At 43.1% G+C, this 27,988-nt stretch overlaps 1 protein-coding gene and 1 long non-coding RNA gene across 4 annotated transcripts; one reads left to right on the forward strand and one right to left on the reverse strand.

Moving 5' to 3' along the window:
- Window positions 1–358: 358 nt before the first annotated feature.
- On the reverse strand, window positions 359–27,985 carry LOC143514097 (uncharacterized). Of its 3 annotated transcripts, none has more exons than XR_013130759.1 (3): window positions 27,781–27,985; window positions 27,185–27,239; window positions 359–556 (listed from the first exon to the last, which is right to left on the reverse strand). It is a non-coding gene; the product is annotated as an uncharacterized LOC143514097 (long non-coding RNA). The 3 variants fall into 3 exon arrangements; XR_013130761.1 differs by lacking the exon at window positions 359–556 and adding an exon at window positions 18,573–18,848; XR_013130760.1 differs by lacking the exon at window positions 359–556 and adding an exon at window positions 18,573–18,851.
- Window positions 7,332–24,283, forward strand: ntf3 (neurotrophin 3). Its single transcript, XM_077004897.1, has 2 exons — window positions 7,332–7,520; window positions 23,493–24,283. Exons 1-2 carry the CDS (start codon window positions 7,503–7,505, stop codon window positions 24,252–24,254), a joined length of 780 nt encoding a protein of 259 aa, XP_076861012.1. The 5' UTR covers window positions 7,332–7,502; the 3' UTR covers window positions 24,255–24,283.
- Window positions 27,986–27,988: the final 3 nt, after the last annotated feature.

The raw sequence follows: 27,988 nt of genomic DNA on the forward strand, positions 1-27,988 counted from the left end.
GGGAACAGCACAAATATGAGGGAACAGGTGCACTTACACTGTCTGTGGGTTTGAGGAAGTGTGAATCACTCCTTGGTAACAACCGCTAGTGCTGTGCTGTGCTGTGTTATGCTGTGCTGTGCTGTGCTGGTGTATGTGTGTTTTTGTACTTTTTACCTCATACTGTTCCATGAAAAGTATGAAATCAAAACAAGTCATGATAAAACTCTGACTTACCTTGCAGGCATAAAATATCTTAAATGATTAGAAGGTTGGTTATTGGTAACCCAAAGGATATTTGTGTGTGTGTGTGTGTGTGTGTGAGAGAGAGAGAGTGTGCCTTCTTGTAATTTCTGTCCTAAACAATCTCTCCCACTGCTACCCTCAGGTGAACACATGCAGGCAGTTGCAGCATGGTCCTTGTTTGTCTTCACCCTGGGCCACGGAAGGACGGGGATGTTGGCTCAGGCTACACAGGCTGCAGTGGGAGAGGCTCCACTCCGTGCCGTTCTGTTCCGTATTGGTCTGTTGTTCCTCTGGATCCAAGATGGCTCAGCTGACCGATCATCACCACTACCTGCAGGTCATTCAAGAGTTTGTCAGGACTCATCGGGACTACGTGTAGAAGATCCTCTCCCAAGTAATTCGTTACAGTTTTACCAATTCTTTCAAGCCTTCTTGGGCCTAGTTTCCATCACCTAGACTCTGTCCTTGGGGTTCTAGGTTTGTCTGGGTTTGAACAAGTTTGTCTGCCTTTGGAGTACGAATTTATTGTAGACTCACTCTGCACATGTAGCCAGGACACTATTTTCCTCCGTCACCACTCCTAGTTATTTTTGCTGTTGTAGTCTAATGATTTAATGAATTTTAACTATACAACACACACACACACACACACACACACACACACACACACACACACACACTGCACATTCTTACAAAACAATTTTTAAATGTATTTTATGCATTTTCAACCTAAAATCAGCCTAGAGTGGGCCAGAAGTCTGTAGGGACTTACTGTTTATGGAAAACTTCCGAAACAATATTCCCACCATTCCTGCCACAGAACCCACATCATGTTATGGGAACATGAAGTCATATACAAAAACACACGCACAGTAGAAATAATTACATCTGCTAAGTCAATTAACTGCAAAATGCAGATGCTTCATTTGTACATTTAATGTCAGACCATAAGATCCACAAACATGAACTCTGGCAACAATTCCCAGCGGAGTATAGAGGGAGTCAGACACCGAGCATCATCTAATTCATACAGTCAAGGAGTGTGGTGGCAGCATCATGAGGTGGACACGTTTTTTTCTGTCACAGAGACTGGGAGACTTGTCTGGATAGACAGAAATAAGGATGCAGAAATACAGAGCAACCCTTTCCAGTGTCCCTGTCACGGTCACAGCTCCGGACCCCTCCTTGTGGGTGTGTCGTTATGTCGTCTGCATGCAGTTATGTCCGTTTGTAGTTCCGTGGGTGTGGGCTATTTGTGAGCGTGTTCATAGTCGCACCTGTGCCTTGTCTCGTGATCACGAGGGTATGTGCTAATCACCTATTTAATGTGCGTTCGCGCAATGTCTTGTGCTCGTCTTTGTCTAAAGCTTCGTGCCTGTGTGAGAGTCGTTCAAGCGTACTTGCCCTCCGCACGGAGCCTACCGTGTTTTTTGTGTCTAATAAACGTTCAGTGTTGCACCGTTCAACACTCGTCGTGCCTCCTCCCTCGAGTGTGACAGTCCCCAAGATCTTAAGCTGGGCAAATTCAACAAACCTGAAGTGTACCGCCAAACTGCTTTGAGAGAACTCTGAAATTCACTCTGAAAAAACCCTGCCTAGAGTCCAGACCTGAACATTTAGAGCAAAATGTTTTGCTTTGAACTTGTACGGTTCAACTTGTACATTTTCAAGATGTGCTTGAAGTGTTCCAAAACTTGAAATGGTCTAAAAACCTTCGTTATGCATCTTATATGTGTTGGGTATTAGCCATGTAAGTTAAAAAAGGGAGACATTTTTTCAAAAAACCTCTTCCCACCTCTTGAAGAGACTTGATTCTAAATTCTGTACTGTCTAACAGACCAAGGTAAAATTTCCCACTGGGCTCTCGATGGTGCGTTATCTCTGGCTTGTATTGTAGCAGTATTGCTTAACAACTCCCATATGGTATTTGGCCCTAATCTCAATGGGCAATCTAACCCAGTGGAGAGAGCACTCCACTCAGCTCCCGCCAGTGGCTGCCTGGTAAGATGAACCCCGGGCCTTGAGTTACGCCAAACTCCCCTGCTTGCTTTCCAGGTCAGTGCTTTGCGCTGTCTGACTCCCCAGCAGCACAAGAGGGTTCCTGTGTACGTTGGCGGGTGCATCCCGGCCCCTCCGTGGCACCGGGACCCGTCGCCGTTGACGGCGCGCTCGAGCTAGTCCAAACACACGAGCTCTCCAGGTGAACGTTCTGAGCACCAGACCCAGTTTGGGAGCTGACGGGAGCGGTTCTGACGGGAGCGGTTCTGACGGAAACCGCCGCGTTGGGGGAAGAGGAACGAATGATGAGGGGTAGAAAGATTCAGGACAGGTCAGGGAGGCTGAACTGGAGACAGAGGAGGCGGGGCTTCAGGACCACCACAGCTCAAGGGGGACCTGGGGTACCACCGCTAGCGTTTCACCCCAACACAGAGCTGCATGTGGATACTGTGTCAACATGGATATGACATGTTTCAGCACATATTCACCACAAATAAATGAAGGCCACACAACCAGGCTATTATTTTAAGCTGGCTTTCATTGTCAGGTTTGCAGCGTTAACATGAGTTACACAGGGGGGTATGGCGCGTTTATTTGCCAGTTATATGCGTGTTTATGTATATAGGCACAATGCGTACTTGTGTGTGTGACTGTGCGTGTGTGTGTGCGTGTGTGTGTGTGTGTGTGTGTGTGTGTGTGTGTGTTTATGCAAGCAATGAGGCAATGAAAAAGAGTGAAAAGCTGTGTGGTGACCCATGTAAACTGGTAGAAACCTGATCTGGCCAGCAAAGACACCGCCCCCTCCACCCCCCTCCACCCACCCCCACCCACCTCCATCCCTTCGCCTTTCTGCCGTCTCCCTTTCTTATGCTTTCTTTCTTTCTGCCCCTCTGATGCTTGCTGCCCGCCTTTCCCTGCAGCCACAACACACACTGAGACGCCAGGCCCGGGGGGCCCGGGGCCCGGGGAACACAGGTGGGAGACTCCCTCCACGTCCATCAGGGACAGGCGGCCACAGGAGGAGGCCTTGCATTGTTACACCAGTAACACGCATGTGACTTCAGGAAGGCGTGACCGAACCTTTATGGCCCTGTAAACAAAAGGTTGACTGTGGTGACTGGTGAAACTCATGAGCCCACTGTGTGGGTCAGTGAGTACCGAACGATTATCCGATGTTTCCTAACTGCATATACTGTACTAGCAGAAAATATTTCCTCTGGAAAAAATGTGGATTTACATGGTCTATGACAAAAAACCTTTTTGTGTGAGGTTTTTAAATTGCTGTGAAGTTCTGCACTGACAGAGACCTAGAAAGGAAGAAGCACAATAACAGCGCAACAAAGAGCAAAGTGTTTATGAACATGTCAACAGGAAGCTTTAACGTCACCACACAGGATGAGCGATTGAGAAAAGAAGCGTGTCATCATGAAACGTGAGGTAAAAACACACCACCAGCACACAGGGGAGCTCCTTCACCGGCCACGGCTGCCGGTGCTGCGTTAACACGCCCCATCTCTTATGTCGTTTTTCTGATGCTCCTGGCGACTGTGTGCACGACGGCGGGATCTGTGTACGGTGCTGTGGAGCCATGCCAGAGTGATGCATGCGTGGCTGTGTCAGCCAGGCGTGTCCAGGGTTACACCGGCCCTGGCAGCGACGAGCACGTGTGTGTGTGAGTGTGTGTGTGTACACAAGACGATGGACGTCACCAGAACTTCAGCCGCCGGTCCTTGGGATTTGTCGTTGGCGAGGGTGCGCGCAATACGACAAGCCATAATTTGCGTTCTGCAAAATGGACAAAGAGGAAAAGAAAAGAAAAAAAGAAGGAGGTACTTGCTCAAACAATGCTTGACGAGTCTCATTCCAGAGTGAAAGAGTCTGTTATTATGTTTGAAGAATGGCTATGGCAGGTGATCCTCACCTGTGCTCACATCGGCTTTGCGACCGAGAGACGTTTACTGTTGCGACTCGTGAGACTAATCAGGTCCATCTGCAGTAACTCGGAGTATCCAGTAGCTGTTTGTGATTACATGCAAACTAAGCAGCAGTATCTACGAGGCCCTGGCAGGCTGCCTTGGCTTCCTTATCCTAATCAGGCTTCCTAACAGCCTGCTACTGCTGCCAAATGTAAATCTACTGGGTTTCACTCTTAACCTCAGACTCAAAGGCGGTGTTATGTTATTACCATGGACGTAATTTTGATTTCAAAAGTGGGGGGGACATAGATTCGTCGCTATTTAAATATTTGGTTTTAACCGTAAAAACTGGGGGGGACCAAAGCCGGCTTTTGAAAAAGTGGGGGGGACATGTCCCCCCCGTCCCCCCCCAAAATTACGTCTGTGGTTATTACCATCCTCTTATACAAGATTTCAGGAAAATGATTAGACACACTTATTTTATAAATTAAACCCTCTTTGCAAAATGTGTTGTCCCCTATCCCACAATTCCTCACTGGACATTCTTTATTATCTCTGGAAATAAAGACACAGTCACAGACGGTGCACTGAAAACACGCTCTATATATCTGGAGCTAGATCCGAAGAGGATTATATACCAACACCAATAATTATCCACAGCACTACACAGTCAATTTTACGACCTGTCAAGGAGCTATTGATTTCTACTCTACAGGCTCGTGTGCATCAGTAACATTACGCTCGGTGAAACGTACAATTCGATGTGTGTTCTAATGAATGAGTGCGTGTCAGGTCACGCCCACATGCACGAGGAGAACACCCAGGAGCAAATACTTTAATGCCTCTCTGACAGAATTCTCACTGAGTAATTCATGGCTTGACCATTAGCACTGTGGCCCTTCAACTTGACTGTAATTTTCTGACAGTTTCATTAAGACTCCAGGGCTTGGTGGCCTGCTGGTGAGATTAGTCAATCAAAGGGCTGCTAGAGAGATGTGCCATTCTGTCATTTCTGGTTAGCTGTCTTCGTTGGCCTAACATTCTCCGGCCACTTTATTATTTACACCTGTCCAACTGCTCATTAACGCAAATGCCGAATCAGCCAATCACATGGCACAATGCGTTTTGGCATGTAGACATGGCCAAGAATATCTGCTGCAGTTCAAACCGAGCATCAGAATGGGGAAGAAAGGTGATTTAGGTGACTTTGAACGTGGCATGGTTGTTGGTTCTAAACGGGCTGGTCTGAGTATTTCAGGGATTTTCACACACAACCATCTCTAGGATTTGCAGAGATTGGTCGGAAAAACAGAAAATATCCAGTGAGTGGCAGTTCTGTGGGTGTAAATTCCTTGTCGATGACAGAGGTCAGAGGAGAATAGCCAAACTGGTTTGAGCTGATAGAACAGCAACAGTAATGCAATAACCAGTCGTTACAACCGAGGCATGCAGAAGAGCATCTCTGAACAAGCATCACGTCGAACTGGGTCTCCAGTTTCCCCTCACAGTCAAAAAACATGGAGTTTAGGTTAACTAACTATCCCCCTAAAATTCTTCTGGTGAGTGTGAATGTGTGTGTGTGTGTATGTGTGCGCGTGTGCGTGTGTGTGTGCATAGTGCAATTAGTGGATCCTACCCTAATAAAGTTGTCCTTGTATGAGTGTGTGTGAACGATTGTGAGTCTGCATGCCCAGTGGTGGATGGTACTCTGTCCTGGGTGGTGTCCTCTCTCCCCTCTCTGTCTGTGTGTCCAGGGGTGGATGGTGTCCTGGGTGTCCTCTCTCCCCTCCCTGCACCTGATTCAGTTCCCCAGGGGGCTGAAACTTCCAAGTTGAGAGTATGCAGTGCACAATTGGTTACCGCTTCTCAGAGACATATGACTGCTGTAAAGGTTGTGTATGTTAATTGTAAAATTACCTTCGATTCCTTGAATTTACATTTATATTTACGGCATTTAGCAGACGCTCTTATCCAGAGCGACTTACAAAGTGCTTTGCATCTGATCACAGAATTTATCCTAGTAAAAGTGCGGATAGGCCAGAATTCAGGATACCCTTGAATGATGCTACCATTCATTCATTTTCTTGTGAAAGCAGTATCCCCAAGAACATCAGATTCCCAAATATGACATTTGCTTAGAAAAAACAATCATACTGACCCAAGATCACAGCAAACAAATTCTCCAGGATAAAGTGGGCTGGGGGTGCTGTACTTACCATGGCAACATGCTGTATACCACACCGTATATTAACTCTCTAAAATTAACTCCAAACAAGGTTTTTGGAAAGTCCATTACCCAGGAGGGTGAAGCTATGATCTGATATCTGGATATAACCTCATCTACAACCATGTTGGTATTTCATTTATGACAAGAGAAACATTTCAAACATACAGAAATAGCAATGAATAAACGTCCCTGATAAGTCATAAGCCAGACAGTGCCATGTACATGCATTTTAACTGTAATATCAGTCTGACTCTGGTTCAAAAGGTCAGAGGTTGCTCAAAGAGATATATTAAATACTACAGAGTAACCCTGTGGCTACTTACATCTGCTGTACATACATCCATGGTCCTACACAAACAACAGGAAAAGGAGAGAGACTAACCCACAGAAAGCGGTCTAAATATTTCATTACTGTTTAGCAACATACCAGTGTAGTGATTACAGAAGCCTGGCGTGACTCATGCTAGTTGCCTGGGAGCAGTGTAGGTAAAGTGTTTATAATGCTATTATTGTGTCACCTATTAAACCACATTGTTTCCAGTCCAAATCCAAAATCCAGTACATTTTAGATATCAGGCTAAATATCCACTCTGATTAGAATCTAACATGTATTATTTAAGATGTTATGCACGCACGCACACACACACACACACACACACACACATACGCACACAGAGAGAGAGAGAGAGAGTAACACACAGACAGTTCCTGTGGCTGAATTTTCCTCACCTTACACACTACTGAAAGCAGTTTATTACTTTGCTTAATTTGGTCAAAGTGGACAGCGCCACTCAGCAAAGTACAAACAGCAACTTCTTAAAAGCCATCTGTCCCAGATGAATGTGTATAGCAGAGCAACAGATTACGAGTGAGCGAGAGAGAGTGAGTGAGTGAGTGAGTGAGTGAGCGAGCGAGTGAGAGAGAGAGAGAGAGAGAGAGAGAGAGAGAGAGAGAGAGAGAAAGAGAGAGAGAGAGAGAGAGAGAGAGAGAGAAACATCGCTGTGCATCGTACACTCTAGTAAGACTGTTGTAGCAGCACGCACGTGCAGTGCGCTTTTATCTGGGAAGTTTCAAAGGATCCTCTATAAACTCGTCACCTTAATGTCGGGACTGCTGAATATTTCCCCACCGATGCTATGGTTACCTTTATTACGGTATGTATTTTTAGTTGTTTGATCTTCTCGTTATATCGTGGGAACCTGATGGGTTGATGATCGGAGTTGGCACGGTGCGCTTTGGTGTTGGTACAGGAGGTTCCCAGACAGCCAGTGGGCAGCGTACGAAAGTTTCTTGAATTTAGAAAGTTTGGTCACCGAGTTCTTACATCAGAAAAGGCGTCGTATAAGGACAAGTGATTTTCACAGAGAAATATGAGCGGTTTAGTGTTGTATTTCTATCGTTGACCTTCTTCCTCCTTTATTCTTGTGCGTAAAGGCAGTAGTGGTGTGTCTGTACAAGCTAAATAAATATTGCTGTAAATGTCGATTTGGGAAGAATGTGGAGTGCTATGCGTTGCGCACAGCCCCAGGGTAGCTGGAAACCAGTACGGGCAAATTCACGTCTTACCTTACGTGGTATGTACTCCTCCTTTGGGTGGAAAACGATTATGAGACCCAAACTTTTTTCTCTGAAACGTTCTGAACATTTTTTTGCCAAGTCAGTCATTGTGCTTATTTATTAATTAACGATTAAAAGGTTGATATGAACAGAATAGCTTACATGAAAACAAGGTAGACATGTACGTATTTATTTGGAAACCTCGTTGTCCTATATGAGAATGAGAATATTCAAAATGCTACCGAGCAGGCAGCCGAACTCACAACAAAACGGGCATAAACTGAGTTCCTCTCGGAACCTCGTACAGCCCTGTCCTAGAAAGGTCTGTACTACAGACCGGCAGTCTGGCCGGTGTTTTGCGAGTTCTGCGTTGACTTCGGAATGTGTTATTGACCTCGTAAAGCAATTCCTTTCTGGGCTGTGGCTACACTTAACGTTCACAGTTATGTGTGTGATACGAAGACACCAACAACAGCTCGAGCAAGTGCGCGCGCAGAGAGAGAGAGAGAGAGAAAGAGAGTGAGAGAGAGGGTTTCAATCTCGTCACCTTGCGTAAAAGGGCGCGTAAAGGGAGTCTTGTATAGGCTTGCCGCACTGTGGTGTCTGTCAAAAATGGTTAATAGTTCTGAAACAAAACGGAGAACGTGAAGAAGACGAATTGGGAGAATAGTCTACGTTTGCCTCTTATACACTGCGCTATTGGTTTTAGTCATTTTTTACTAGCAAATACACAGGAAATCACTATCACTCAATTCGGAAAATCTTTGGGCTCACCCAGAAAGCTGAGTAGGCTACATGAAATATGACATTTCTGTAACGTTTAACAGTGCGAAAACCCGAAACGTATGTTTCGTATGATTCGTATTACACTTTAAACCCAAACCAGATCCGTCGAAGATTAAATGGTATATTTTATGGAAGCTAAAAGATTTGTCGAGATATTTATAATAGTATACTATACCGTAGTAAACATCAGCTGCATAAAGCCTTTACGCCACGGACGGCAGGGCCCTGTAAAATGTCGCCACAGACGACAGTCTAAATGTCTGACACTGTATATTCAGAATACATATTAATGTGTAATTTTTGTAGATACCCTGAGTACCGTAAAATCTCATACAGATGTGAGTAAAGACAAACAACATCTGAAACTTTAAATCTACTCTGTTTACCTTTACGTTTCTGGTGGTCACATCTTCATTATAATCGTATTTCCTCTGGAATTATCGTTCGGCATGTAAGACAATTCAAGTGGAGCAAAAAGTAGCCTAACGAAAGAATCCTCAACATATGAACAACAATATTATCATAATAATCACACACATACTTCATAATTGTTTGTAGTTGGCTTCTTGAAATAAATGTAATCAGTTCCTTATTGCCATTGATTTTATTTCTTGTGGATGTAATAGAACAAGTATTTAAAATGTTATAAATAAAGTACTGTTTGAACAGTAAAGTTCCTATCAGTAATGTTCCCCTTACAAAGATAATCTAATTGTGCTTTGTGGTTTCTACTATGTCCAGGTATAGCACACGGGCATATAGCACACAATACATGTTCTGTGTAGTAAGAGGAAAATGAATTCATGTACATTCATGTGCATTATTTGGGTTATTTAGAAGTCTAATTCTGGTGTTATACACCATTATAATTCAGCTGCCACCGTGCATTTTTTATTCTTACAGTTTATACATTTTTTTAAATTAGTTTTTACTTCAGTAAAAAAACAACAACAAAAAAAAATCAGCTAGCCATTTACAGTATATTTTACTGCTGTTGTTTTCACTCTGTCTGAAGAAACAGCATGGGTGCCATAGGTCAGAGATTTACACTCCTCTTTTCACCACTGCTGTAGACTTCACATGTCTTATATCCATATATGAGCCCTGCACTGGCCATTTGCTCTGTTCTCCCAGACATGATCTGACCCAGTTGTCTGGTAAACGCTGACCATGTTCCTCCACAGCTGGCCTGTCCCTATAGCATGTGCACGATGGCCATGGTCAGAGGTGCGTGGTACTGCATGAAGAGTTGCATCCCATCCAACCCATTCAAACACTGATCGTCAGTAGTCATCCAGGCTGTCTCTGTCTCCAGGGTTATACTGTGGGAAATGTACCACAATGTCTATATATGGATGAGCAGCTACCCCGGTTTGTCTTTTTGTATAATTTTGTCTGGAACATTTTGGAAGATTGTGCATGATCACACATTAGATTTTTTTATTTTATTTTAAATAAACAAACAGTTTGCTTTGTAAGAATGCTGAGTTACATTGGTAGGTTATTGTGAAGGAACTGTAACTGTATTGCTTATATATAGGCCCATCATGGCAACCAAGTCTAAATACATGTCTGCCTGAAACCAGTACAGTGATACAAGTAAAACATATTGCAAATAGTTTGTTGCATCTCCATTTTACCACATCACAGATAAAATGCCCTAAAACAGTGGTTATGGTACTCAACTGGTACTATGATTAGTACCAGTTCAAGGTCAACTACTGCCAAGTTGCCACTGGTGGGAACCTGAGCAAAGGCCTTAGCCCTCAGTTGCTTGAACTGCATTCAGCCATTATACTGCATTTGATTTTAATTACATTTAATTAAACGTAATTGAATTACATTACTGCTACAATTACAATTACTACAATCACTACCTGATATTGCAGACCCAACTATACTGCAGAATGCATTACATTCATTACATTACTATACATTAATTATAGCGTGATGATTTGATAAGTAACTTTTGGAAAAGGCTTTGGTGGTTTGCTGCTGCATAACGTTTTGACCAGATGTGTACGTTGCACGTTTTGCCATGCTTTAACGTCTTTTGCCACTGATGTGGTTCATAGCATTTGTAGCTACATTCATGATTTATTCATGAAAATTTGTTGGGATTCAAACTCATGAAGAAGAGGTTTAAATTATCCAGACTGGGTGGGGTTAACCAGCAAGCTGTCTCCTGAGCAACATCCCTAAACCTGGTGCTGAATGTGCTGTTTGCAGAAGTGCATTAGTAACTTACAATACATCCCAGCAGCTATACTGCCTCTGCTGTGGATACTATGTACAGTAAATGTTCCATAAGCAGTGCACTGGTTCATCTTATGATTCGTTTCAAAAGAAGGAACAGTCGTGCAATCAGGGAGATGTTAAGGAATAAAAGAAGGACGTTCCAATGTTAGGGAGCCCTAGCACTAAATAATCCTGCTCTTATTGTACAGAATAGAGAACAGGCCAGTGCAAGAGGATCTAAGAGACCGGCTTGATGTGTGAGGATGAAGCCGTACAGAGAGGTGGGAGGGAAGAGGGTCCTTCAGTGCTTTCTATGTAATCACCAAGAGTATGAATTGAATATAGGCAGCTACAGGAAGCCAATGTAACAAGATCAGTGGTCATTTGTGTTTTCTTTGTATGACAAAGTAGCTGAATTGCTGAATGTTGGATGTTTTGCAATTAATTGGAGGATTTATTAGCAGAATAAGAAAATAAGAAATGAATTTAGGCACTAAACTTTTGGAATTATGAAAACTGAGAGACCAGTGTAGATCAGCAATATTGCACAGGTGGAAGAATGTGAAGGTAATATATTTCCCTAAAAGAGAGAAATCACTAGAAAAACTCGCTTTGGAATCTGTAGTTTAATTGTGGTTTAAATTAAGAAAATTTGATGCCATCTAGTGTTTGTAATATTGAAGGCACTCGAACAGGAAAAGGGGGTAAGGGAGCAGTGGGTTTTGTTACAAGAGATACGAGTGTCATCAGCATAGAAACGAAATGAGACATTGTTGTCAAGCGACAGAACCAACGGGGAGCCTAGAGACAGCTAATAGAATGGGCCCTAAGACGGACCCCTGAGGATCACCTTTGAAGACCAGAGCAGTTTTATTTGCCATTGAAGACAAAAAGTTCTTTCAGATTGGTATTACCTAAAAAAGTGTCACCATTTTCTAGGTATGTGTAGGAAACTGTGATTAACCATATTGAAAGCAGCACTAAGATCAAGAAAGTCGAATATTATTAAAACCATGATGTGATGAGATAAAATGATGAGATGCAAGTTTCTTGCAGTGGTGATCACGCACTCTAGAGTGTGTGATCACCACTGCAAGAAATATCTCACGAGTAGAACTATTGCTAATATGCTAATATACTGTAGGTATTACATAGATTATACTTGTATTACTGTCATTGTCATTCATTCAAAACAAGTCTCATTTAGTAACTGCTGGTTCTTGTGCTGAATGCTTATTTCTTTTGTTTAGTTTGACACATCCATGCTAATGCCTTAGAACAGAGGGGGCTCTGAGACTGTACCCTCCTCTTTTTGCCTTTTAAAGGCATCCTGGGTGAATTTGGACTCTTTTTCCAGACCAACTATTCGACATCTGTGCTCTGGAACCTAGATTGAATGGACGTGTCTTTAATTAAACACTTGAAAAACATGGCAATGCCATCACGGTTTACGTAGATTTTATTTTTGTGTGATTTACGGTGAATGGGAGTAAAGGTACTTTAACCACAGCATTCTCTTTGGCATTAACTTCTATAAAAATTGTTGAGATCCTTGTGTATGTAAACATACTTTATGTATTTCCAAAGATCAGTGGAACAACAATACAGCACATATTTTGTTAAAGTCAGGGAAGCGCTGGCTGATAAAAGCCTTGACTCAGAACTCAGCACATTAAAATCATTAGAGAATATAGCATTTCAGGCACGGGCAAGAAGCCAGCGCACTCAGGGCCCACATGTGGAAGTCTGCAGCTATCAGTGCTAATGGGAGATGATGAGTGCAGATTCCAGGACCAGGGAGTTGCAGTGAACTCCACACCCAAATGTGGACAGCTCCAGAGCTGGGAGGTCACAGGCTGCACAGATGACACCGTTCCTGGACACTGCTTCACTGATCCTTAGGGAGAGTCTTGTGGTTCTTTGTGTGCTTGTCACCTGTTGTCTGTTTGCACCGATCGTGGGGGCTTTTGAGTAATGCATGGAAGTCCATACTATTCCAGAATAAATGAATGGCTGAAGGGGAGGTTGGGAGAAAGTGGGTTAAAGTGATCGTAGGTTGATTCTGTGTATGTCAACACGGCTGATCCGAAGATGACATATTTTATGTTGGGTTATGTAGGCACATACTAAATTGAGACTAGGCTTAGCATGTGGCCGGAAATGGTAAAAGAGCAGGCAATATTTTCTAGCTTAAAAAAAGATCAAAACTGGAATCCTTATATAAGAAGTTAGAAGTGAACCCTGCACTACAGAAATTCTGTAAAAAAATTCACTGAAGGAAATGTTTTTGCTTGATCTTGAGGAAATCACAAACACTGTCAGGTCTGAGCACTGGAAGTCATTTCCCAGGCCTCAGAATGTAATCCGGGAGGTGTGCACAAAGCATTCTTTCTCCACCTCTCTCTTGCACCACATGGGAATTATTGTGGGGTGCTGGTCACAGGTCCAGATTCGAGATTCCCCACTTTATGAGAACATCTGGAGATAATTGGAAGGCGGCAGGGTTTACACGATCGTTCTTGAAAAACGTTTTTTTTTTTTTGCTGCTAACCATTCTTAGAATCCTGAGACAGAATATATTCAACCCTCATGTCACATAAATAAATGAGTAAATTTGACTCATTAGAGAATTCAGCATGAATTCTTCATTCTGAAGTTAAAGATCTTACCTAATGCTTATTAATAATTTCTTTTTTGTCATGTCCTTTTTTTGTCATGTTCATTAGCAGTTTTCATGTGCTTTTATCACTGACTGTACACCTATCAAGATATTTTCCAATATAACAATTCAGTTATTGCACATCAGGTCAGGGAGTTCTCACAACCACAGATCCATAGGAAATTTTACAAATACATCTGAAAGATTAAGAAAGGATACGTTTAGGGATAGAATAGCATATAGTAGTTCAAACTTTCTTTCGGTTAAATCCAACCCTACTCCCATTGCTTGTTATATCAGACTTCATCTGATAGAACAAGTAACTTGATAGGAAACAACATATGGTATGAAGTATGAAGTCCCAGAGTAGCTATCACTAGAGTTCTCAAACTACTGAGGTTATGTTAAGCCAACATGGGTCTCTTGTAAATGCCCATGTATGGATCACAGACTCCTGCTGCTCATCAGGTAGAGCAAGAACTTACAACACCAAGGTCATCGATTCCTCCATTCCCAGGAATCTTGTATACTGTCTGGCTAATATACTGTAGATGCAAGCTGTTCTAGATAGGTCAGTCTGCCAAATACTATAAATACAGCATGGAATGTGTGTCAGAAGATTCAGACAGGACTTACTGTCTGATTACACAGGGCATTCTGCTTAATACCTTCATCATGAAATCCAATGTGTCCTCCTGCATCATATATACACAGAGAGAACTTGAAGAAACTGAATAAAAACCAAACGTAAGTTCTAAAATGCTCTGCTTCCTTCTCAGATCAGCTTTATGTGAACTGCTCCAGTCGGTGGAGTATCTTCTCCTTCTGAGTAAAGCAGTCCAGAGCAGCTGCATGTGCTTAAACGAGGGGCTCGCAAAATATCGGGGAGGTCAGAGCTCAAAATTAATCCCAGGACAATCTTTGGGGAGTTAAAAGCTCAGAGGGCTGCAAGCCTTCTTGGTCAGTCCTAGAGCATGAAGATGGCTGAGGGAGAACCCCCACCCAGCAAAAATCCCTGCCTTCATTTGAGCTCAGGTGGATGTAAATGAATGCTGCAGGTGTTAATTCAGGCCTGGGGATTATTATAGTCGTATAGGGCACAGTAGCGCACAGCGTTCGACCTTAACTATGCTCCTGTATCCTGGAATGAGGCCTGAACACCTTGAGCACAAATACTCTTTAAACATGATTTAACATGATGCCATTACGATCATTTTTGTACGCAATACCCTCACCAGGAGGCTTATTATTTAAACCAGGGGGAAAAGTTGCCATATATCACAAGACTGAGGTTATATAAAAAGTTAACTTTATTAGCAATGCCTCTGTGCTTAGATCAAACAGATTGTCGAGGACAGTTTGTGAGGGTCTATTGTGCACCAGTGAAAGAATTCCTTGATGCCCTACAATCGGTCGTTAGCCCGAAGTTGTTCATTTCACACTGGCAGAGAGCTCCATGCCCGAGAGTTGCTCCACAACAGGCTCCTTGTGTCAGATGGAACCACAAAGCTCTGCACTGGGTATCTCGTCACATTCTCACCCCACTGCCCTTAGTAGGCCCAAGTGCGGCCGAAACGGGGGCCACGGCGTCAAAACACCAGCCACCTCCGATCCTCTGATGATCAGTCCACTCCTGCAGCTATTTGTTCTGGTCTCCGCCCTATCATGTGACTGCTGACGTGTCTGCCTGTGCAGAATGCATGCAAACTGTTGCATAATGTTGAGTCATCAAAGAAAGGCTGTTAGACTATGAGGAACTCCTAGGGGCTCTTTAAATGTTAAAAGCCAAACAGAGCCCAGATAGAAAATGCTGAAAGGTAAACATGGTGGAGAAGTTCCACAAATCAGGTATATGAATTACCTGGTATAGAATAGCACTTGAATGACAGGGTGGTAATTTTGCAATGCATGTAAACAGTGTCTCCCACCCTCTGCTTAATTTAAACCAATTAAGGCCAGAAAGCATATAGACCTTTCAGATAAAAATAAAAATCTGGAGGCCATTGATAACTGGTCAGCTGACTGAGCCAATCACACGACCAAATGATTCATGGTGTCAGTCATTCACCGGCTGTTTGCAGCTATAGCTTGGCCTAACTCAGCTGGGGAGGAATGGCTAATGTTGGTAGGAGGTATGGTACTGAGAATGGCATTTCAGTTTGCTGCTGCACCTATTTTAACGACCTCACCTGAACCACTTCACCCATTGTAGGATGGGTTTTATCGATCATATGACAAATAGAATAGTAATTTTGGTATGCCTCTTTAAGAACTGACAGACAGGTTGTTTCATGTCTGGGTTTTCATTGCTTAAAGTAAGCCGTAAAATAAGTGATTTAAATGACCTAAATAGTTTCAGGAGCTGTTTTTCTGTCTACATCAAACTAAGAGTCTCATTATACAAGTTGTGCGAGTTGCATTGCACCAACATCAGAGGACACTTACTACCATGGAGGACGTACCCCTGGGGTGTCACCAGGGCGTTCTGGTCAGGTTTGACTACACACTACCCTACTCTGCTAGGTTTGACTACACACTACCCTACCCTGCTAGGTTTGACTACACACTACCCTACTCTGCTAGGTTTGACTACACACTACCCTACTCTGCTAGGTTTGACTACACACTACCCTACTCTGCTAGGTTTGACTACACACTACCCTACTCTGCTAGGTTTGACTACATACTACCCTACTCTGCTAGGTTTGACTACACACTACCCCACTCTGCTAGGTTTGACTACACACTACCCTACCCTGCTAGGTTTGACTACACACTACCCTACTCTGCTAGGTTTGACTACACACTACCCTACTCTGCTAGGTTTGACTACACACTACCCTACCCTGCTAGGTTTGACTACACACTACCCTACTCTGCTAGGTTTGACTACATACTACCCTACTCTGCTAGGTTTGACTACACACTACCCCACTCTGCTAGGTTTGACTACACACTACCCTACCCTGCTAGGTTTGACTACACACTACCCTACTCTGCTAGGTTTGACTACACACTACCCTACTCTGCTAGGTTTGACTACACACTACCCTACCCTGCTAGGTTTGACTACACACTACCCTACTCTGCTAGGTTTGACTACACACTACCCTACTCTGCTAGGTTTGACTACACACTACCCTACCCTGCTAGGTTTGACTACACACTACCCTACTCTGCTAGGTTTGACTACACACTACCCTACTCTGCTAGGTTTGACTACACACTACCCTACCCTGCTAGGTTTGACTACACACTACCCTACTCTGCTAGGTTTGACTACATACTACCCTACTCTGCTAGGTTTGACTACACACTACCCCACTCTGCTAGGTTTGACTACACACTACCCTACCCTGCTAGGTTTGACTACACACTACCCTACTCTGCTAGGTTTGACTACACACTACCCTACTCTGCTAGGTTTGACTACACACTACCCTACCCTGCTAGGTTTGACTACACACTACCCTACTCTGCTAGGTTTGACTACACACTACCCTACTCTGCTAGGTTTGACTACACACTACCCTACCCTGCTAGGTTTGACTACACACTACCCTACTCTGCTAGGTTTGACTACACACTACCCTACTCTGCTAGCTCGTATCACAGAAGGAGCAGCAGAGTTGCCAAGGTGTAATGAAGGTAATACCTTCATTAATTCATTAATTGGACCCCATAACAAATTGAATGGGGTTGAACTTATTCCAGCCTTGTTGGTCTGTGTGCATATAATATTGCATGGCTCAGCTGTATATGGGGCAGTCATGGTCTTCTGGCCAGAGGGTTGTGGGTTTAATTCCCAGGCCCTAGGTCATGACTGAAGTTCCCTTGAGTAATCCCAACTGCTCCTCAGGTGCTGGGCTAGGACTGTGTTCAGCTTAACTGAAGTTCCCATAATACTGTCAGAGGACTTATCAGAATCTGCATTGGTTTTCATTTGCAACTTTACTGTTGTCATGACTGATATTATAAAACTCACATATAATTACTTTATGAGTTTTAATTAAGTCTTAAAATGAAAAGGGACATTCCGCAGTTATCCTACTACCTGAACTATGTGTTAGTTGGCAACTGTTGCAGCTTGGTACTAAATGGCTCGTGAGCTCATAGCAGTCCACGGCCCTGGTAGAAACCTAATCTAATAGACATGCATGATATAGTGAGATACCTTACAGGGAAATAATAGCCACAAACATTGAGAGACAGAGTAAATATATATAAGTACACCAGTACACATCACATCAGTACAGGGCACAGGGTGAGGGAGTCAACCCCAACCAGGGGGAGAAAAGGATTTTGGATCTTTTTCTAATTGGTAAATGACAAATACTGAGCGGTATTTGGACTGCAGAACAAATATGAGAGTATTGTTGAAATTTAATTCAGCCCACACTCATACTGACTGCCTTTGCCTCTGTAGTCTACACTGATATATAAATACATTTGCATATTGATTTTTTAATAAAATAATAGTCTTCCCTGCAAGTCAGTGAAAAACACACTGCCATGTTCCTGGAACCATTTACTGATACGTATCTTGTGACATGGTGTAGTACTGGCAGCGTCTATGTATAGTTCTGATGGGATAAACTTCAACAGCGATGCTCAGATACACTGTACCTTTTAGACAATCTTTCACAGGTATGAAGAGCTCTAATGTGTCCAATCAAATCTTTGCCCAACACCACTGGCCTGTATTATTGACAACAAATACGATGGCTTGATGGACCTGCCAAATTTCTCCCATCGATGATGCACACGAAACATGACCTCATCCAGCTATGTCCAACGAAAATGTGCTGTGTTGCACTGTTGATGACATCAACAGTGCTCAGTGGCCATGCTCAGTGTGCAAATTGAGATACACATTAAATTAAATGTACATCTGGTTGCCTGGTTGCAGCCAGTCTGATGGTAAACTGGCAACCCAAAGTATAAACCTACAATTAGCTTTGGCATTCTTAAAGTTGTGTTATATCAAACTGTCTTGTCTGCTCTGTGTATCAAGTAAGGCTGAGATGAGCATACTCTGGATATCAGGACTATTTTACTGAACATCTTGGCTGAACCAGCCAGAAACTGACTGTGGATCAGTAGAAATGGGGCATTCCTGTTGTTCAAAAGGTGAAATGAAGCCTCTTCCATGTTCCCCATTCCCCCACTGAAGCCTCTCTCCCGTTCCTGTTTTCACCAAGACCACGTCCACATCTGTGCTCTGACGAGGCCTCTATTTCCCCTGCTTATGCAACACAGTGACAGATGACAGGAAGATATGGGATTACCATGCATTTCAGTACAGGGACTCCACGCCAATTTACAAGCCAAGTGATTTAAGGGGAGACTGCGGAAATGACCCTTGTACTGTGATACAGTTCAACCCTTCTGCTTGTTTAGAGAAGGATTTCAGGACACAAGAATACACAGTGAGGTAAGAGCATGTAAGAAGATACCCAGGATTACTGCTTCACAACTTAGTGTGAGGGAAATAAAGTACATAAAAATGTATGACAATATCAAGTGCTCTGTATTTCATTTTAAAAGAGGCAAGGAGCATGATATTATTTTGTATTAGCAATTAGAAAACCTTTTTTCCATGTTTTAACAAACATCAAACCCCACAAGCCACCTAACCAGAATATATCCAAAAGAAAGCTGAGAATCTGCCCACATAATAAAAGACAAGAAAGATGATACACGGTTTGGGTTTTCATACAGTGGAGTTCCACTTTGCATCCACCTGCCTGCCACGAAATACGAGCGTGAACTCCAAACAGTGGAGCAAAAAATTTTTTTCTGCAAAGCAGGTTTTCTCAATCCTCCAGCGAGTTTGTTCTGTGGAATGAACATGTAATGCATTATACTCAACACTAACAAGAAGTGAACTGTAGAAATCTCTGTGTGCGAGTACTATGCAATGATACGTAACACAATGTGCCTGGTATTATCTGCCTCAAGCCTGTGGATGAACACACATAAAAGCAATAAAGTTAGCAAGTCTGTGTGTTGTCTGCTTGAAATAGTTAAATGAAGTATCTAGTAGGTTTATGTTGCATTATTTATGTTGTATTAACAAAGTGCCAGAAACTATATTTCCTTAGTTAAAATGACACAATTTTTGTGGCTATTGTGTTATTATTTAAGTACAAGATAACATCTAGTTTCATGTATGCAGCACACTTTCTTATGTACTTATTCTCATGTTTTTAATCTTTTTAATAATATAAATTTCTTTTTAAAATCTTTTTAAAAATAATCATTTCAAGCAATAATAATATTGCTTGATTTTCCTTTATTTGGTTACTTCTGTACTGTGGATATAGCATTTTAATGATTTGGATAAGTGCAGCATGTAGATGAACTATAAGTGAAATATTTTACAATGTGTTTAATGAGTTGTGTTTGTCTTGTGTTTCTTTGGCTTTCTTAAATGTAACTCCCTTTTCATCCACTGAGCTGGAGACGGCATTAGAGTTGTAACATGAACCTTCTTTTACACCAAATGTTATTTGAAGAAGAATGAACCAGTGAGCTGAGCTTTAGATGCAAAGCAAGTAGACAGTGTATTAGTTGAAAAGGCTATAAAATTGTCCTTAGTATTTTTCTGTGCTAGTGCCTAAGGTGACTTTGACCCATGGTCTGAAATGATGGGTCACAGCAGCAGGTAGAAAATTTAGCAGGGCCTTATGAGGTAAAGTGTGTGATTTACTAAATGTTCTGTGAGCACCAGACAAACCCTCACACACACACACACACACACACACACACACACACACACGCACTTTTTGTCCATTCAGTCACTGACACCTGTGAGGACTAACAATACCATTCAACCTAAAAGCAACTCTTTCACTTTATCTCCGCCCTTTTGTCTGAATCTCTGGCAGCAAACAGAAGTGGCTGCTTCTAGGGTTCTGTACAGTGTGCACGGCCTTCAAGACACACAAGCACAACAGTTGAATTTTCTGTTACTGACCCTTGGCTTCAAGTTCGCCATCCCAGAACAAGGGCATTCCTATGAGGCCGAAGCTACACACGCTTAAGCACTCTTTATTTCACTCCGTCACACTTAAACACTCTTTATTTCGCTCCGCAGCCCTAGCAAAGACACTAACATCAAGCAAAACTTTAATTGCATAACAAAAAAAATGCACCCCTGGCAGGATCTCTGCATACTTTCCCTCGGAGGAAATGTTGTCGAGTCCTGTGTCTTCCCCCTGTTTGCTTCTTTTAAGCCGTAAATCACAGGGCCTATTGTGGGATCTCCTGGAGAAAAGAGATATAAACACGCGGAGCTCCTCGGAAGCCGGGAGAGCTGCGTGTATTCGGTACCGCGGCCAGGCGCGCCGGGTGCCAGTAGGACCAGCTGCAGCTTCAGACGTCTGCGGTGCCGCGGTCTCTCGGCATTAGTCAGGCTCACGCTTCCTCGAGTTGGAATTCGGGCTTAGCGCCATTCCCAGTTGACCGGGATAAGCGGCGTGGTAAGATATCTTCCATAACTTTCCCCACAGATTTCACACTTCTCTCTCTCTCTCTCTCTCTCTCTCTCTCTCTCTCTCTCGCTGTCATGCTAACGGGCACGCTGGAAGAATGAAGCACGTTTGTGACGGAAATCAGTAAAGTCGGTCATTAAAAGAAGAAGAGCTGACCGTATCCAGCTCTCTGTTTAAACAGTGTGTGCTGATGATTCCCAGTACTGTGACCAAGCAGCCAAGAATGTCCACTGCAGAAGCATGCTGTCCCCCCACTGCAGGTCCTGCTTAGGTTCTGTCTGTCAAGAGCTGCTTACATGCACGATGACACATTAAAAAGTGTCACTGTAATATGACACTGAATCATTACTTCTTCACAGAACCAGCGTAGACGTCTTAGAGGAGGTAAAGTTGTTAACGCCAGCTATCGCTACTGACTTCATGGTGATTTATAGCAGAATACAAGCAATCGCCATAAACACAGCGTCGGTGTTTGAAAGCATCTGTCGGGTGAAGATGTGCTCGAGACGTTTCTGAAAAGCAGCCTTTACTGGACTTCAGAGACATGCAGAATACAGCAGCAAACAGCAGACGAGACACAAGCCAGGCTCCAAAATGCCCCGCCGCGAATGCGTTTAGCAGGAAACTTCTCCCACCTTGATATGTGGAGGGCAGAAGCTGCTAAGGGAACGAATAGTCTTCAGGGAGTTCTTCAGGGCAACTGCAGTTTGGGTTGTGGGAGGAGGCACAACGGTAACATATGGAACACAGAGGGGTCAAATGGATGCGTGGAAAATCCACAGGGCCAACGGAAGTGCCGTTCACTCCAGTAAATCAGGCAGAGGGTCCATGTTCCTCATGTTCCTCTTCATGGTATGTTAGTGCATGTTACTGCTTGCAAGATTTCTGCACTCTTCATCTCTGACTCACCTGGATCTCCAAAGCAACTACGCCAGGCATGAGAGATGTGGCTCAAAGGCCAGCATTTATTTCTTTGATGTCTTAATTGTGGGATTTGGCATGATGACTTGAGCGTCAATTCTTCTTGAGGCTTTTAAAGCTGATATGTGATGTCCTTCATGTTAGCGTATTGGTTGCACTGGATACATAATGCCATCTATGATTTGCTCATTCCGGATGTCATACTGGCTATTAAATGTCCTTATCATTAGTCATTAGTCAATATATTAGTCGTGGGAACTCACTATTATATGAAATGTTATCTTTTCCCTGTCTCAGCACAACAGAGTGAACAGTCGATATGCTCCCGCACAGCAGCTAAAGCAAAGCGCTAACACCTCCAAGGTCATGGCTTCACGGCCCAGGGTGTGCACAGGATGTCGTCTGGTTTTAAACAGCAGTTCTGGATAAGAACGTCTGCTGAATGTGTACATGCGTGTGTGCGTGGGTCTATACTTGAAACTCTGGGGAGTAGGGGGTACCTGCGTGTACCACTGGAGTAGATACAGGTTTCATTAATGGTTTAAATTAATAATGTATTCATTGGTTGCTTATAAATCTAATAAGATTTAAGACCGTAACCGTGTGACAACATAGCACCAACAACCAGAACCTGCACGCATACACACACAAATACACTCACAGGTACACACATATTCTCACATACATACACACATAATGCACAAACAAGGATGGGTGCAGACTGCTGGAAGCCAGAAAGACACAGATACCAACAGCAGGGTGAGTGGAGGGCACGGCCAGTCCTAACAGGGATAGACAGGGCGGTTGCTCCCTTCAGACGTGTCTGTATATCTTTCAGTTTGACTGATGTTGGAGCCAGTTTGCCTTCATCAACTTCACTGTGCCAAGTGTTATCTAAAATGGTACATTCTGTAGCTGCAGCTATCAGTGCTAAACAGGCAGACAAGCTAACTGCTACATATTCTTACAGGAATCTGGCAGGCTGGAACTGCTTCTAGTTCTCACCAGCAGTTGGCATTGCTTGTCCTGTCAGAAACTTTGTTTCCCTAAAAGCTTGAAATAAATTTATTTGTTTTGGTTAGTCACTCATATTCCTTCACAGCAAGCATTAAGGAAGATGAAAGCACAGTTCAGAGCTATTATACAAATAACAGCCTAGAGCTAGTTTGAAATGTTAACACCAATCAGCCTGCAATGTGTGTTTTCTTTTCTTTCTTTTGTGAATGCTATTTAACAATGTTACAATCAACAGCCTATATAGCTGATAAATGAGAGAGTTTGATAAATTTTAACATGAAAGTAAACTGACAAACATATAATATGCTGTCACTGAATATCCAGCCACCTGGCCACGTTTATTGTAACTGTCTATCAAATTCATATAGTGGTGCAGAAATTTTCACGACTCCCTGGATGCTAAAATGTGCTACTGCCTCCTTACAGAGATTCTCTCTGCCTTCTTTCTACAGATCTTACAGGTGAATCTAGTGATGTCCATCCTGCTGTATGTGATGTTCCTCGCGTACCTCTATGGCATCTCCGCCACCACGATGAACAAGCAGAGGCCCACCCAGGACCCCATCAACACTCTCATCGTCAAGCTCTTGCAGGCGGACATCAGCCGAAGCCGGCAGAGACAAGACGAGGGGACTCAGGATACACCCTTGCCTAACGCCGCGGGGACAGAGCGCCCCCTGCGGCTCAGCCCGTCCGCTCAGCAACAGCCGAGCAGGGTGAGAGCCAACGAGCTCCTCCAGCAGCACAAGCGCTACAACTCGCCCCGGGTGCTGCTGAGCGAGCGGCCCCCTCTGCAGCCACCGCCGCTCTACCTCATCGACGACTTCGACGGCGGCAACAAGACGCGGCAGAAGCGCTACGCCGAACACAAGAGCTACCGGGGCGAGTACTCGGTGTGCGACAGCAAGAGCCGCTGGGTGACGGACAAGACCACGGCGGTGGACATCCATGGGGAGCAGGTGTCGGTGCTGACGGAGGTTGACATGGTGTGGCCGAGCATGAAGCAGTACTTTTACGAGACGAGCTGCCAGAACAGCAAGACTCTCAGCAGCGGGTGCCGCGGCATCGACGACAAACACTGGAACTCGCAGTGCAAAACCTCGCAAACGTACGTGCGCGCGCTCACCAAGCACAACAACGTGATGAAGTGGCGCTGGATACGGATTAACACCTCGTGCGTCTGCGCGCTTTCGCGCAAACACCGCAGGACGTAAGCGAAAGGTTGCGCGACCACTCCACTGTCTTTGGGGGAACGGGGGGGGGGGGGGGGGGGGCTGTAAATATATAAATATAAATTATTATTTAAGTTATATGAAATGCATGTAGTCTACACATGTCTATATGATGTATAAATGTATTTGTGTTATTTATTTGAAGTTGTTATCAGAGCAAAATCTAAAAAGAGAAACGCATATGAACTCATGATAAAAAAACTGCCCAGTTCCATTAAGCTACAGGAGTATTACATGAAAATATGTGCCTTGGTCAAGCGTCTTCACACATATCACACCTTTAGATCTGAACCCTGGGATCAGCTGCAATCCAAGCAGAAAATGTACTAGAACTTAATACAATTTACATGATATATATATAAGAATACTTATAAAAGTATAAATTTGTCAGTTACATTCTCATTACTGCAGTATTGCTCAAGAAACATACTCTGGGCTACTGATACTGTTTTAGCAGTATCGCCATCAAGTCGGTGGTTGGGTGGGGGGGAGTCAATGTTGAGATTCTGTCATTTACTTTGAAGAGAATAATGACACCTATGTATATCACATAAACGCATGGAATAAGCAAGAAATACATATATAAATATATTTTTTATATCACTCATTTAGTTGTGCACAAACAAAACCACGGTGCACACGGGTATACAGGCTAAACTGTGCAGAAAAAAGTCATTCACAGAAAATCTTTTAGCACTGGAGATTGGTTGTTATAATACAGAAAGTAACAAAACAAAACTTAACAATGGTGGTCTTATATTTTAATGGACTGGATGATGTCCAGTTGTTGCTATGGAATTTTTTTTTTTTAAGCAGCATATTTTGCCTTGTGTAAAACTGCTTATTAAGTCATTGGTTCCAAATTCATCAGTTCAATAATTCATTAATTACTCAACCTATCACATCCTCTTTTACTAGTTTTGCACATAAGAGTTTTTGTTTTGGGAGGGCCCTCCTTGGCCTAACCATGAGGAACTTTCGTGTCACATGAAATTATTCGGGACGGGTCTGTAAAAAAGCGAAACTCCAGTGCATGGACACTGAATCCATGTAGTGAAGGTAATAGATAATACAAAGAGCAAAGCACCAACGTGTGAGGTTATGGCTGGGACAACGTCATGAAGCCCCTTGAGTAAAATCAGTCAGCAAACGGAGGAGCCATGGCCATCCGTCAGGACTGGTCATGCTCTCAGAGACATGCTCTAGTTCCTGGAGGCTTCCCACCAGCTCCGGGCCTGGAATCACCCCCAAAGCAAACCCACTTCATGTTTAGTCCACCAGTATTGCCTGTAACTTTGCCTGTCCTGCCCCCATCCAATAAAAAAATCCAACCAGTCTGTAGGAAGAGTCATAGGCGACAAATCAGCTCTAAAATGTGTTAATGACATTGCAGTTTTACAGAGGAGTAAAAGAGGGCTTCACTCTTAGGTTTATCTTAGGCCTCAGGCCTTTAGCCTGGGCACTCGCAATATAAAAAGTCCTGGCTTATTTCACCATTACACGTTTGGGTTACGATTTTTTAAGTGGCAGCACAGCAAATTCCGATTTGTCTATATGAAACTTTGAGATCTGCAGAGACATCTTGTTACTCATAAATCTGACTTCAGAGCTAAACATAGTGATATCTGATTCGTAGTAATGGTGCTCAGTACTTATTTGACAACAAAAAGTCTCTCTCTATTTTTTTCACCCCCAGATAAAAGGTCCCTCAAAAATGCTTCCACGGCAAGTGGTGATAGCTAGCTAAACGATTTAGGTGTCACCGTGAAGATAAAGTGCCCGTAAATTCGGCACGTACCCTTCTTTAAAGTTGGAGATGTCTGAACAAGGTGTAACATAAGTAATGTTATGACTGATCAATTAATCATGGCCCATGCTTCAGTTGTGTTACGGCCATTTACCGAACACGCTGGGATGAATACCTGTGTAGCTGTGATTGGCTACAACGAGGAAACCTGATACCACAGTGATGACTCCGTAAAAATGAGGGTGATGTTGAGGTCTCAGATGTTGAGGTTAACGTTGATGGAAAAAAGACAAATGTATCATCATCTATCATTTGGTGAATGACACACCAGTTCCTGCTTTGCAAATCAGAGACAAAAATGCCCATTCCAGTCGCACACTTGTTAATACTTGTCATAGCTTTTAATTTTATTGAAAATTTTTTAATTGACAACCAGATATAGTTGCGTTCAGAGGACTGGACTGCGTAAGGGATATTTGAAAGCACATACAGCTGGTGCTTTACAGCTCAGGGGTCAGTTGAGCTTAGGAAGCCCAATGTGCGTAACACAGAGGACTGTAAGACTATTACACCCTCCACTAGCAATCCCAGAAGACCAGTGTAAGAAAATTCCCTTCTCCCTCTAAGAATGCTGGCAAATGCTGTTACTATTAGTCTCCACTCACCTCTTGGCCTTTCAAAAGGCGTGACTTAAAAGAAATGGATAAAACTCTAAGTTCCCATTAAACTATATCCATTATTCCATTGCTTCCAAGTGAATGGAATGAGGAGGATACAAGAACAGGATGCAATCTGGATGAAACTATGATACGATTAAAGATTAATAGATCATAGACAGAACTAAGACAGGCCGCTTCCGTCTAAAAGGCCATGTAGTGTAAAGTTTAATTATAAAAACTTGTATCAAATTATACATGGTTATTAAACATTAATAATCTTGTTCTGTAATGCCTTGTAGGAAACATAGTGCTGGAGCATTTTAAGACACAGGGGTGACACAACAAAAAGAAATGAACAGAACTTTTAAATGAAAAAGGATAATGCTGATAGACATCATGACTGACAGATGCTGTTTGCTTTGAGTGACAGCTTTGGGTATGAGGTTAGGAAAGAGTTCAGGAAAAAGCAATCAACAGAGCTCTGGACCACCATACAGGAAACATACCTCCTGTGTTTCATTCAATATTCCAGTGGGGTGCCTACTCCATCTCGGACTGCAGCTATAGAAAGAACATTCATACAGTAGATGAATTCGGTTTGCTCTCATTTCCCAAGGAATTAGCCTTCACATTTATTGCTTTTCCTGATGTAAGACTGAATCTAGCACTGCAGTCTGGAAACCGTGCAGTCCTACACGCCCCTCGTGCTCGGATTGTGATTAGTTCAGTAAAACATTTCCACATGTTTTTACTGTGTGTAAAAGACCCTGCTGTTGTTGTGCATACTGTATACAACGCCTGCTGCTTTAAACAAATGCAAGCATCCTGATCACGGCTCTTCGACCGTTTCTAACGCCGGAGCACACCGAGGATCGCTCTCGATTGCTGATGAATACTTCCAGCTTTTCAAAAGGAGAATGTGCCAAAAAAATGTATTCATGGACCACATACTTATTCTAAATGTCTTTTCCTCTCTGGGTATATCAAGACTGAGTTAACTGTGACAAAAACAGATTTCTATTTTAGTAAGGAAAATACTTGTATTGGACGTGTCTTGTTTAGTGAAGTAGGTTCTTTTGATAAGTACTGAACCCTCACTCACCTGTCATCTTTGCATCCATATGTCTCTCTCCTGTGTTCGCTTGTACGTTGAGGTTTTTTTTTTTTTTTCTGGACGTCTGACCAAATTTTCTCACCTCTTTCTCTCTGATACTTGAATGAGTGTTGTGAGTGAAACTGCCACTTAAACACAATGACACCTCCTCCTTTTACCCCAAGGACTTCTCTGAATAAACATGTTTTTATAACAT

The sequence above is a fragment of the Brachyhypopomus gauderio genome, chromosome 5, assembly GCF_052324685.1.
Source record: "Brachyhypopomus gauderio isolate BG-103 chromosome 5, BGAUD_0.2, whole genome shotgun sequence".
In the NCBI taxonomy this organism is placed as follows: domain Eukaryota; kingdom Metazoa; phylum Chordata; class Actinopteri; order Gymnotiformes; family Hypopomidae; genus Brachyhypopomus; species Brachyhypopomus gauderio.